The 13,451-nt window shown below is 36.7% G+C and overlaps 2 protein-coding genes across 7 annotated transcripts; one reads left to right on the top strand and one right to left on the bottom strand.

The window, feature by feature from the left end:
• Window positions 1-751: 751 nt before the first annotated feature.
• LOC132308600 (malate dehydrogenase, mitochondrial-like) lies at window positions 752-4,783 on the top strand. Its single transcript, XM_059806723.1, has 7 exons — window positions 752-1,150; window positions 1,588-1,761; window positions 1,869-2,037; window positions 2,148-2,209; window positions 2,345-2,469; window positions 3,896-4,013; window positions 4,407-4,783. The coding sequence occupies exons 1-7, from the start codon at window positions 875-877 to the stop codon at window positions 4,545-4,547; spliced, it is 1,065 nt and encodes a 354-aa protein (XP_059662706.1). The 5' UTR covers window positions 752-874; the 3' UTR covers window positions 4,548-4,783.
• Window positions 4,784-5,251: 468 nt separating this feature from the next.
• On the bottom strand, window positions 5,252-13,215 carry LOC132308599 (transcription factor GTE4-like). Of its 6 annotated transcripts, XR_009482450.1 has the most exons (6): window positions 12,910-13,215; window positions 10,841-12,786; window positions 10,715-10,759; window positions 10,495-10,612; window positions 6,784-6,863; window positions 5,252-6,018 (listed from the first exon to the last, which is right to left on the bottom strand). XR_009482450.1 is itself a non-coding variant. In XM_059806721.1 (2 exons), exon 2 carries the CDS (start codon window positions 12,752-12,754, stop codon window positions 10,874-10,876), a length of 1,881 nt encoding a protein of 626 aa, XP_059662704.1. In that variant the 5' UTR covers window positions 12,755-12,786; window positions 12,910-13,215; the 3' UTR covers window positions 10,367-10,873. The 6 variants fall into 6 exon arrangements, 1 of the variants encoding a protein (XP_059662704.1); XR_009482448.1 differs by adding an exon at window positions 10,271-10,311 and having other exon boundaries at window positions 10,495-12,786; XR_009482449.1 differs by having other exon boundaries at window positions 10,715-12,786.
• Between the last annotated feature and the right edge of the window lie 236 nt (window positions 13,216-13,451).

Genomic DNA, 13,451 nt, shown 5'->3' with positions numbered 1-13,451 from the left:
AAAAAAGTTGCTTGTTTCTCTTTTAACCCGATTGACCCGTTCTCTCTCATCTTTTCTATAAGTATACGTCTTTTTTGGTTATATTTTCCTAACTCCATATATCATGCTTTATATATATATATATATAATTTTTCAATCATTTATGTTGCCAATGAAAGTTGTTGCTCCCAATTGACGTTCTCTTTCATCTTTTCTATAAATATATGTCTTTTTTTGTTGTATTTTTCTAACTCCATATATTCATGCTTTATATATATATATATATTATTTTTTAATCAATCCTACTGGCAATGAAAGTTGTTGCATGTCTTGATATTATCCAAATAGTGGGAATGAATGATGATTTTTTTTTGAAAAAATGAAAGAGAGATAATGACGTTAACGCAGTTCTATGGTGATTTTTTTTTTTAATTCAAAAGAGTGTAGTTTTTAAATTTTGATAATTTTTTTTAATTTTTAAATTTTTTTTAAATAAGTTGACGTGGTGTTGGGTAGATAGATTTTAAATGTCACTATTAATATAGATTAAAAAATATTTAATTTAGAAGATTTAAATTCAAAATCCTAATTTTTATATTAAAAAGGAAGTGATATTATTTAACAATAAATAGATAACGATTGCTCCAACTCTTCCTTATTCTCATTTACACTTCCAAAACAAAGCAATAAATTTTTTTTTTTTTCAAATTCTTTTTTTTTTTCTCCAATGTTATTTATTGAGTTTACAACTAAAAGCAGACGGACACCTCGAACCCCTCACCTCAATAAATACTACTGCTACTTTATATCTTCATCTTTTTCTCATTTCATCAACGACATCCGCTTCATTTCTTGCATTTCTCTGTCTGCTTTCTCTCGCTAAAAGAACAAAAGAATGAAAGGAACAATGTTGAGATCCGTCCAAGCTTCCCTCCGAAGAGGTCCGAATGCATCATCTTCTCCTTCGTCATTTCGACTACTGTGCCGTGATTACTCATCTGAATCGGCCCCCAATCGGAAGGTTGCCGTCTTGGGAGCCGCCGGCGGGATTGGGCAGCCACTTGCGCTGCTCATGAAGCTCAACCCTCTCGTTTCTAATCTAGCTCTCTATGATATCGCCGGAACCCCCGGTGTTGCCGCCGATGTCGGCCACATCAACACCAGATCTCAGGTCCTTTCTAAACCCTACCCTACCCCACTTATCTACTCTCTTTCTCTCTCGAGGATTCTGTACTGTTAATTCTGATTCTGTTCGGATCTCTCATTTATAGGGTTTTGATTCATTGATTCTTCTATAAGCTGCTACTATTCTTTTGATTCATTGATTCTTTTATAAGTTGCTACTATTCTTTTATAAGTTACTACTCTCTCCTCTCTCTTTGATTCATTCATTCACCTCTAAGTTACTCGTGTGCTTGATCATTTGATTGGACTTGTTTTTCTCTCCGGCTTTTTTTAGGGTTTTGGTCTACCATCATTTGGAATTGATTTCTTGTTTACCTGTAGATAGATAGAATTTTGATGTATATTCTTCCAACTGAATGCTGTTGCTTGTAAATCTCTCTTGTGTTTGACTTATTTACCTATACATCTGTTTTTTGGTTTTAGGTGGCTGGGTACATGGGTGAAGATCAACTAGCGCAGGCATTGGAGGGGTCTGATGTTGTCATCATTCCAGCTGGTGTACCAAGGAAGCCTGGTATGACTCGTGATGATCTCTTCAACATTAATGCCGGCATTGTCAAATCTCTGTGCACTGCAATTGCCAAGTATTGTCCAAATGTGAGTAGCTTTTTGCACAAACATTCCTGATTTTGTTTCATTTTTGGCATTTTTGTTGTATTATATATTTGTATTTTCTCACTTTGGGATTTGGGTGATGTTTTTAGGCACTGGTTAATATGATAAGCAACCCTGTGAATTCAACAGTCCCCATTGCTGCTGAGATCTTCAAGAAAGCAGGGACGTATGATGAGAAGAAGCTTTTTGGTGTGACAACACTTGATGTTGTTAGGGCTAAGACTTTCTATGCTGGGAAGGCAAATGTCCCAGTCGCAGGTATGCGTTGATGGACAGCTTCTTTCCTGAATGGAAAAACGTGGTTTTTTTCTATAGTGAAGTTTAATTCATTTTCTCAATTTTTTTTTTTTTTTTCCCTGTGTTTACAGGGGTTAATGTGCCTGTCGTAGGTGGCCATGCCGGCATAACCATTCTTCCTCTGTTCTCACAAGTATTACCATGCTTTTCTCTACATCAATTTGTTTAAGATATATCACTTGCTTATCCTGTTTATAGCATTTTGTTATGGTGGACACCTTTCAGTATTTCTTTTCTTATGTTGGTTTAATTGTTTGATTATTAATAGGCCACACCAGAAGCCAATAATTTGTCTGATGAAGACATTAAGGCGCTCACCAAGCGAACACAAGATGGAGGGACAGAAGTAGTGGAAGCAAAAGCTGGAAAGGGTTCAGCAACACTCTCAATGGCGTAAGTGTCCGTTGGTACTTTCACTTGGTTTGTTTTATGAATTCATGATTACCATGAGCCTGGACTCTTCCATACAACTTACTAGGTCTTGCTCACTAATATGTTGGTATAGAATATTCATGGGATTTAGGTGGATGATTTATATTGAATCACATAATGATCATTAAAAGTAGTGTGCTAAGGCACATTTAATAAAATGGCATAATAAAAGCCTGATTGAGACTTATCTTCAATGTGCTTACATGTAACCAATTATTTTTGAAGTCCTATGTCAGTAGCTCTTGTTTTGGAAGCTGTTGCCTGGACTTTTTCAATTAACGATAATTGTATGAATGCTACTCTAGGGTGAAAGATTAAAGGTATGTTCAAGGATGAATTTCATTGTGTGTATTATTCATTTTAGCATAATGTTTAAAATTTCAAGTCACGTTGAATATACATGATGGCTCAGTTTCTCTCGTATTCCTTGCATTCCTTCTGAGCTCAAAACCTCGTGGTCAAACATACCACAGAGATCTTATGAAGCAAATGAGGCCAGAAGGGATCTCCTAGACCTCTGTCTCAATATTGTATTTTTGTTTGTCATGAACGACATGTTTAATTTGCATACTTGCATTATGATATTGGTGAGCAGCTTTAGAGCATTCTCAATATTGTATTTTTGTTTGTCATGAACGACATGTTTAATTTGCATACTTGCATTATGATATGGGTGAGCAGCTTTAGAGCATTCTCAATATTGTATTTTTGTTTGTCATGAACGACATGTTTAATTTGCATACTTGCATTATGATATTGGTGAGCAGCTTTAGAGCATTCTCAATATTGTATTTTTGTTTGTCATGAACGACATGTTTAATTTGCATACTTGCATTATGATATTGGTGAGCAGCTTAGAGCATGGTCATCTTAGTTTTTTCCTGGGAAGTTTGCTTACTGACCTGGTTTGGAATGATTTCTTGAATACCTACTATGGTAGAATATTCCTGTCGTATTTTCTCAGATTTTGTTTAATTTTTTTTTCATCTTTTCTCATGTATTTCTATATTTCTCGATGGATGTTTGTTGTCTTTGCTTATGTGCTATGACATCAATGCATAAACTATACATGGGTTTTATTGGTTCCGTTGGCTTTTCTCAGAAACATGTTTGCTATATGATTAATTGTGGTTAAAATTGAAAATTGCCTTATCTTACTGCATTGCTTAGGGATATCGTCTGCGAATCCAGGATTGTCTTTGTAACATGTTATAAAGTGCCTAATGTTTAAGCTTATTTATTTAAAAATGTGAGTAATTTTTTTGAGGTTCTATGTTGCGTCCCCTCACCGCCCTCTCTCTCTCTCAATAACTGTATTACAAACCAAGTTTGTAACTGTAATTGATGTATTTGGTAAGCAATTTTTGACATGATGCTTTTGCTGCAGTTATGCAGGAGCCATTTTTGCAGATGCTTGCTTAAAGGGTCTTAATGGGGTCCCAGATGTCGTTGAGTGCTCATTCGTGCAGTCAAGCATAACTGAATTACCTTTCTTTGCTTCTAAGGTGATGAACCAGGATATAACTGTGATAATTTTGTATGCAAGGTTGATCACTTCATTATCTATGTGGATTGAAATAATTGATCTGTATCATTTTATTTTTCCTTAACCATAATCAATTGGTCTTATATAATTGTTTCATTGTTGTCCTTGTTTTATTTCCTAATCATCACCATCCTTGCCTTAATTTCTAATTACAAGTAATTTTTCCTTTTATAATTGACTTTTTAAAATTATTTCTAATATTCTCATTCTATATGCTCATTTCAATCGCCCTCTTTCGTTTCTTACATTCTATAAGAACTAGTTTTTCCCTTGGTGCATTTATATGCCTTTGTTGGATATATATATCCATCCAACATACGTTCTGAAATAGTTGCTGCATCCATAACTGCAGGTGAAGCTTGGGAAGAATGGTGTGGAGGAAATTATGGGGTTGGGCCTGCTTTCGGACTATGAAAAACAAGGATTGGAAAGCCTCAAGCCTGAGCTTAAAGCCTCTATCGAGAAGGGAATCAAGTATGCCAATCAGAGTTAGAATGAGCCGTGTAGGGCTTGTGGGACATCAGTCTCCTTTATAAAAGGGAAAAAACCATCACAGTTTTGCAATTCATGCTAGTTTTATTTTGTTACTTGAGAGTTTGTTGCTGCGTGGGTTTTCCTGTTACCAGTACAGTAGGCTTAATTTAAGCAGAAGCTCAGTTAAATAAAGTCATTTGTTAAGACTATTATGGGCTTGACGTCACTCAAAATTTACAAATTTTCCAATACCAATGGCTTCGCTATAGGCTTTGACGTTACTCAAAATTTACAAATTTTCCAATACCAATGGCTTCGCCCGAGTACTTTTTTGTGAAATAAATATTGTTTGATAAAGGCACGCATTCTCGCCATTGACCTCCTTGCATGTGCTTGTGTTTTCTTTTCAATTATTATTATTATTTGGAACCACTCCTACGAGGGCTAGTGTTGTTTTTCTTTTATACTGGTGAAAAGATAATACCATGTCATTTTGAAAATGGTAAGGACTCATCGAATGCTAAGTATACATACCAAATACCATGTCAGGAAATTGATACGTATAATAATAACTCAGATGAGTTATTTTTCCTTCTCAAGTGGGATTTTGAGTAGAAGGGTGTTTTTCGAGGAATGCTTTCGACTGTCATCTCAAGGCGGAACCCATGCTCTCTAAACAGTTCTCTCCTTGTGTGTGTATCCCAGGCACAATAGTAGCCTGTGTTCAAGTTACAGAAATGGAATTTTGACATACTTGTGTATATTGCTTTAATTCAAGGAGTCAAAAGCATGCATTATGCTGAAAGATCCATCCACTAATAATAATAAAGTTACAGAAAAAACCAACCAAAAGGAAACTTAGGGGAGGAAAAAAAACAGAAAAGAAAAGAACCACGAGCAGAATCGAGGGAAATGAGTAGCACGGTGACCCGGAGACTATTTTGCCCTTAACTATTTGCCCTTGATGTAGCTTCAACTTGCAAGTGCACTCCCTTGCTTAAGCAAAGGGTTATAATTGGAACTAACTGTGGGCATAACGGACCAGCATTATCCTTCAAAGTAAACTCTAATGACCTAGACCTGTTATATATAGTACTGGTCTCCCCTTCTATGATGTGAATGGAGACTATGATGCACTGATACAAATAATATAATACCTAGCATAAGTTTCTCATAACTGAAATTGGAAGCAATTCCTGGAAATTTACGTCTTACCAGACAAGAACTCCCATCACCACTATATCCTATAGTTATCATACACAATCTTTCAACAACTTTAAATGCAAAACAACAAGTTTCAAGTAATGGTAAGAATTAAGACTTCTAAGATCTAAACCATCCAAAAACATCTAAGGGAAGGATACCACTCTGCAGCCAAACAATAACACCTTAGCTCCCTGCTACACCCATCATATTCACAAGCAGAATGAGCACTCCCAAAAATGGCAAGGCAGGTGTCAACGTGAATCAACATTCATCTACTACAGATGCTGCCATTTGGGAAAAAATAGATCACAATAGGTTAAAAGAAGAATTATAATTCAGATCTCCAAAACTGGAACCCTATAGAAAGAACATGTTCATGTAGCATGTACTAATAGAAAAGAAAAATGCCCAGTGCATAACTTGGAGCTCCCATGTTAGTGCACTTCATAACCTTGACATTGAGTCAAACAACAGATCGTCAGCATAAGTGGAAAACAATCTATACAACATTGATTTATGTCCTCAAAGCATGTACAAAAAACTGTTATGGGCTTGGTGCGGTTTTAAACACGGTTTTCCACGTTTAGTGCATTTCCTAAATTGGACTATGAGTCATATCGCCCATCGTCAAAACAAATTGAAATAATCCTGCAGCGAGAATTTCATTTCAGCTCTAAGTTTTGGCCGTTTACATGAAGCAAGATCTGTAGGTAACCATACTCACAAGTCCTAAGATTCATAACCGAGTTGTTATGAACCACAAGGATTGTACCCCAGTGGTACTCCTGAACTTTTGGAAGGGGAAAGTTGTGAGTTCAAGTCCTTATAGGTGCAACGTGAGTCAATAAATTATTTGTAAGGACAAAAAATAAATAAAATAAATAAGAGTTATTATGAGGAATATAAGAACTTTGAATCTCCTTATCATCTGCTTCAAGGTTATGCCATCTAAATTATTTAATTATGCATTCTGTGATTTGATACCTAAGCAATTCATTATTTTAGCAGTTCTCAATAATTTTATTTATAGGAGACAACCCAATACTGACCTGGTGCTTGGCAGAACAGGGATGAAAGGCCAAAGGTACTAGAGGCAGAAATGGAGGCATTTATACCATCTGTCTGATTCCTAAAAAAAAGAGAATTAAAACCAAGATTTTATTGCTTTGGATCAAATTAAAGTTTGAATAATCAAAGAGCAAAATTTGAGTAGCCCTACATACATAGTTGATAAATCTGCATCCAATGAAGCAAATCTCTCACGCCATTTGGTTGCTCTTACCCATTGAAAAATGAAAATGCAGGATACTAGGTGAAATAGATTATAAATAGACTAATCAAAAAAAAAAAAAAAGGACTATAAAAGGATCTTGCACTAAGTAGCTGCTCCCAAACTCGAACATGAGCATCTCACACTAGGCAACACGAGCTTTTTACGAAAATAAGGAAATTGAAAAATGTCCAAAATTTCAGCATCATGTTTTTATTCTTAAATAAGAAAATCTAGATCCTCAAACATGCACCTTTATTTTTTCTTCACATGCATCCCAAGAAAGACAGTGCATCTGCCAAGTTATGTGTATTCTCTTGGAAATACAATCAACCTTCTTCTAGCCAGCAGCTCCTCCACTGACAGAGGAACTCGACTCACATCAAATAGTACAACAGCATACTCCACGGATCCCTAGCTACCATGCAATAGAGAATATGATTTGTATTCTCTTCGACCCTTTAAGTAGATGGGCACGCACGATACGACAAGGATATAGTCAACACATCAAAATCTAAAAAAGTAGGACATGGACACGAGTGGACACGACTAATATAAATATAAATTTTCATTTATATATAGTTATATACCATTGAGGAAGACAATTATAAAACTTTAATTAATTTATAATTTTTTTTTGATAAGTAATTAATTTATAATTTATATACTAAAGTTACACAAATTAGAAGATGAAACCAACGGGTCAGTGGCCTAGCGGTATCAGGCCCTTACTTTCCAAAGGGAGGTCAAGGGTTCAAGCCTCCATGGAGGCATGTGTGTGTGAGTATCAACTATGAAAAAAAAATAAAAATAAAAAAAATAAGAAGAAGATGAAGCTATTTGAATATTAGAAAATAATAATATTATACTATAAATGTTATTACTCTCCTACCTTGTCATTATAATTATATTTTTGTTCATACATGCCGTGACATGTGTATATTGTCAATTTTTTTAAAGAAAAAAAGTTGGACATTTTGGGGTACATTCATAATGTTGTTTCCAAGTCTATCGTGTTTGTTTTATAGAATAAGACTCGTAATGAAGTGTGTGATATGTGTTGGTGAGTCTTTGGAATGTATTGACCGGAATATGCCGGTTAAGTGTCCGAAATAATAAAAATTATTTTTAATGTCCGACGACATGGATATGACACCATCATAGAAATGTATGTGCTTCTTAGTCCAACATCTTACATATATAGCACCAGTGGTAAAATAATATCTTTGGTAGCTGCTCCCTAATAAAACCTAAAAATTTGAGGCATAAAATGTAGTGACACACAAGAAGGGATATTTTCAGGAGAACAGAAAAAAAAAATCCCAACAAAAAAATTGCCTGGTCAAAATTTTGTTAAAATATTAAGTTTGCCACAATATCAATAAATGACATAGATGTCAATCAATATATTGCCACAACCATATTCATATAAGCAGATATACATACATATATGTGTATGTGTATGTGTATATATATTGAAAGAGAAAAGTTTAAAATACTGTGAATAAACTATGACCCTGATGAAGATCTACTAACCACGTCTAGTTAATCAATGATGATAGCATAGTTATCCTAAAGCTGAAAATTTTAGACATAAGTTGGTCACTTTGGACTCGGATGGCAGGTTTCAGGGTTACTACCTTGAGGCCTCAAAAATGAGTCCTGTTTTATGCGATACCCATGGTTTGCGAATGATTGCTGATATTCGGAGTTTACGTTGTAGTCACGAGTCCAAAGGATGCCTAGTTGGAACTGTTCCTCGTCACCCAAAAAAAAAAAAAGCTTGGTCACTTTGTGTTTCTCAAATACAATTTTTCATGTTTGTGGTTGAAGAATGCACCGATTTGTCAATAAATTTCTAGATTCTTCATGGTGCAGTTTTTTAAATTTTACTATAATACATTTTGAAAATTTTAAATGTATATAGAGCCATCATAGAGGCCCTACAATATTACAGTATAACTTCCTAAAAGTACTTTTGCTAGTTGATACTCACACACCCCCTCGTCAAGGAAATGTTTGCACCCAAGAGGAGTCGAACCTTAGACTTGATGCTTCCTGGGGCACCAGGGACAAGTTCTTAACCACATGAGCCAACCCTTGGGGTTTTCCTAAAAGTCCTTTTACTTACTGCCCAGTATTATAAAGCTCAAAAAACAGTACACAACACAATTTGCGAGATGTGATATTCTCTTACTTGCATAACCAGAGTGTTAGTTACATACCAGAAAAAGGACACAATTCCGAACACACCTGGGGTATACAACTCTATGAAGGATCACAAATAAAATTTCATGTTCTGCAACAACACTAGAATTTTTTTTGGAGTAACTCCACAATCCACCACAAGAAGAAGAAGAAATATGCGAAAGTATCTGTTCTAGTCTGATTGAAGGAAGCTCCATTCCTTCAAAAGTGCTATTTCTCTCATGCAAACAAAACCACATAAATCAGGGATGAGGCACATCCTACACCCTCATAACTCTCCTCCACCTACACCTGCCACTCCAGGACCTCATCAAGTCCAACATAATCCACGTGGTTCTATAGACATAATTACAACACTACCAGATACCGACCTGGAAAAACACACACTAATGCAAATTATGACACCTTTATTAATATGATGGAGGTGGACCGAGCTAAATATACATTCAACAGAAGGAAACACAACACAGGATAGTTTGGAAACATTGTTAATCTGCATGATTTGGTTAATACAGGGAAAGAAGCATGAAATTGTAATAGATTGACCAAAATGTGTTTCCACTTGGGACTAAATCCAGTAGATACAGTACAAAATATAGGCCAAAATTTAGTGAAAAGAGACTAAACAGTGCAATTTAGTGGAAACTAGTCTTCTAATTTCTAATATTTGCTTGGTCTATACCAATCTCTTCGGTAGGGTGCCCAGTTTTAAGACTGAAAGATGTGATTCACATTTTCTGACATGACAAAAGTGACAATTCGTCATGCCACTGATATTGTTTCAAACACAAGGAAGCATTATGAAACAATCACAGAGGCTAACAATCTTTGCACTACGTGTGAATAATCACAGAGGCTAACAATCATGTTGATATCACCTTAAAATAATCATTGGGAATTCTAGAAGGAACTGAATAGAGAGTGGATAATGCTGGTGCAACAATTAGAACTTTGATACAAAATTTAATATATTAAAAAATTTGAAAGGCAAGATCAGTGCAGGTTGTATGAAAAGACAAGAAACAGATAAATCCATCAACGCAATATGAGCTTCATACCCTTAAAGGATTCATTCATGTCCTAGGTGAATGCCCTGCATCTGATACATATGCAGATGAACAATAACTATCACATTCTGTATGTAGAATATCAGATTGAATTAATAAATGTATCCTACATTCAAGAAGAAAGCCGCAATGTAATAGCAAAGACTCTTAGACTGTATTCACTACATAATAATTAGCCAAAAAATGAAAAAGAACAAAAAGAAATTACAGCTTACCACTTGAAGAAGAGCCAGAATCACTACTAGAACTGCTTGAACTACTTGCCTTATCCCCTTGCCTTTCTCGAACAGGAGAAGAAGTAACAATATTCTTTTCATCTGCTTAAAATACCAACTGATTCGAATTCAACAATGCAAAATAAGTAGGTTGGCATTCAAATCAGCACATGAACGTAAGACTAAAACACCAACAATCGTCATGTTTTAAAACTGTCACCGTTTTAGTTTCTTTTGGTTCCTCCACAATGGCCAGGGATGGATTCTGCAATGATAATAAATTAATGCACAAGCCAAAAGGACTTCCCTGCGGGAATATTGGAAAATTTGCAATTCAAGGTCTTACCGTTTCTGGGATAGCATCACTAGCTTCTATTCTTTAGTGAAAAGCAAGTTCGGCTTTTCTCTTTTTCTTACTCAAATTCTTTTTGTAATTGGTCACACACCTATCAAGGTCCCAAAGTGTTTCTGCATCAAGGCTGTCAATGTCCACCTCAATCTCATCATCATGTTGGCAAAGTGCTGAGTTGCTCTTCTTAATGATCTGGACAATGTTGTCCAGCTTTTCCGAGGGTAACCTCTGAAGGTTTGTGCTGAGCCTTTGCTTCTCCTCATAAGTCATGTCCCTTTTGCTAGTATCCTTTGCTTTAGGTTTTTTTGGAACTGGAGTCCTGCCTACTCGAGCAAAATTTGAGGGTTTCAATTTTGCATCCACGGGCTTTTTCATTGATTCTGACCTATCCAAACTCATCTTGTCAAGAGCATGCTGGGGAGGAGGAGCAAACGGGAGATGAGACTTCCTCGAAGTGGGAGAAGACATGCCAATGCCATAAACCATGTCAAACCTTTGACCAAGATTATACTTTGCCTCTATAACTGCCCATTCCTCTTCAAAAATCAGGGACGACTGTTCTGCCATAGCATGAACGTCCTGCCCCTTTGGATTATACGTCATGGCATTACGGAAAGTAAGTCTCACATCCTCAGCGAATTCCCTCGGAGACTTGTACCAATTCTTGGCTAGCTTACTCATAACTGTGCCCAAGTCCATAGGGTGCTCAATTACATCATCATAGTCATGGAGCCCAAGTGCCTTGGCATCAACTGGCTTATTAAACACCCAAGCATGCTTGTTCTTCATCAACTTCGTGAGCAAATCGCTACAGCTCTTAAACGCTTGACTCATACACATATCCATAGCAAACCCACCTCGTATTTCACCATTAAGCTTCCTCCCACCACTTGATTTCAACTTCTTGTTACTTCCATGAGTGGGTAACCTTTCCTTCCCAAGAACAAAGTCTGAATTTTGGTAGTAAGTATTTGCTTTCGGAGTTCTCTTATCTTTCTCAGCAAATTCACCAACTCCATGATTGTTCTCCATCACAGAAACACTTAGCTGCTGGAAAGGCCCCGAATCATTAGGAGCCACTGAACATGCATCCGAATTCACCATCACTAAATGTGCCTTGTTTATCACATCATTCGCAGAGTGCAGTAAATGACTAGAACCACCTGTAGCAGTAGAATACCCATTAAGCTGAACCTCCCTAGCTTCAAGCACTTTCACTAGACTCCTCACCTCATCAAGCTCACTCCCTAGCTTCCTCCTAAGTTCCTCAATCTCATTGTTCAATCTAGCTGCTGCTAAATTAATCTTTACCCGATTGTCAACTTTTGTAACAACTGGTTTGTTCACCCCATTTCCATTGGGCAGTTCACAGCCATTTGGAACGCCAAAATGGGTTTCTTGATTGTGTTTCGAAGAAACATCAGAATGGGCATCTAATCGCGACAGGGTTTGCTGTGGCTGTGAAGAATTAGTCTCTTCAGTAGCTAGGGTTTGCGAACACTGTGCAGGAACGTTGTTGCTTTCGTTATTGCTGTGATTGGTGGTTGTGATGGTAGTGTTACTGTTGCTCTTGATGCCCTTGTTGTGAATCTTCCGCGTATAGACTTCGTTGTTTTCTCCCCATCTACGCTTCTCTCTCGATTCGTTAACACCTAATACATCAGAATGCGCATCTAATCGCGACAGGCTTTGCTGTGGCTGTGAAGAATTAGCCTCTTCAGTAGCTAGGGTTTGCAAACACTGTTGAGGGTTGTTGCTTTCGTTATTGCTGTGATTGGTGGTTGTGATGGTAGTGTTACTGTTGCTCTTGATGCCCTTGTTGTGAATCTTCCGCGTATAGACTTCGTTGTTTTCTCCCCATCTACGCTTCTCTCTCGATTCGTTAGCACATAATGCACCCGAAGCCATACAGGTCTGTTCGATTCAAGAAATCGAAAACCCTATTTCGATACGTTCGAAAACAAAATTAAAAACCGTACAGATTAAAATTCACATAAATTGAATTTATACGAACTAATACGGATTGTGATATATGCTTAGAGAAGAAGAGCCAAGAAATTGACCTGTGCAATTAATCTTTGTCAAAAAGAAGACGAAAATTAGGGTTCCGATTTTTCGACAACCCGATACAGAACGTATTCGATCCGAATTTCCAAACTTCTCTCTCTCTCCTTTGTCTCCTGTGTGCGTCTCTGTTCTACCGGAAAGGATCGAATTCTGTATCTCACGCACCGGTGACGAACTGATCGAACGGCGGCTTGGCTTTCAGCGTGGCCAGTGTGGGAGGTTTTCCACGCGCTCTAGTTGCAAGTAGGGTAAGTGTTAAGAGGTTTCCCTAGGAATAGTGTATCCTCTGCCCAATACTAGGTCTGCAACTTGGTGGATAAGAAGTTTAGTTTGAGCCCAACCCGACATATAAAATGTTTAACTCAAACCTAACTCCAACCCTAATCCTTACCATTCAACGCGAGTCTAACTCATATTTCTAATTTTAAACTTGAGTTTTAACTCGGGCTTAGATTTCGAATTCTAAAGTCGAGTTAATTTGAATTACTCATATGACTAATTTGATTAAAAAACTATTAAACAAAAAAAATTACAAATT

Source organism: Cornus florida, unplaced genomic scaffold (genome assembly GCF_030987335.1).
Source record: "Cornus florida cultivar Cherokee Brave unplaced genomic scaffold, ASM3098733v1 CherokeeBrave_3.0.0_Hap2_Chr05, whole genome shotgun sequence".
Taxonomy (NCBI): Eukaryota; Viridiplantae; Streptophyta; class Magnoliopsida; order Cornales; family Cornaceae; genus Cornus; species Cornus florida.
The sequence above is the reverse complement of the archived record's forward strand: the minus strand, read 5'-3'. Positions and strand labels throughout refer to the sequence as shown.

Excerpts from the sequence above, each read along its gene's own strand:
- LOC132308599 (XM_059806721.1), bottom strand. The coding sequence starts at position 12,754 with ATGGCTTCGGGTGCATTATGTGCTAACGAATCGAGAGAGAAGCGTAGA.
- LOC132308600 (XM_059806723.1), top strand. The coding sequence starts at position 875 with ATGAAAGGAACAATGTTGAGATCCGTCCAAGCTTCCCTCCGAAGAGGT. Across the intron at positions 1,151-1,587 it reads ACATCAACACCAGATCTCAG|GTGGCTGGGTACATGGGTGA; the intron begins GTCCTTTCTAAA and ends TTTTGGTTTTAG. Across the intron at positions 2,210-2,344 it reads TTCTTCCTCTGTTCTCACAA|GCCACACCAGAAGCCAATAA; the intron begins GTATTACCATGC and ends GATTATTAATAG.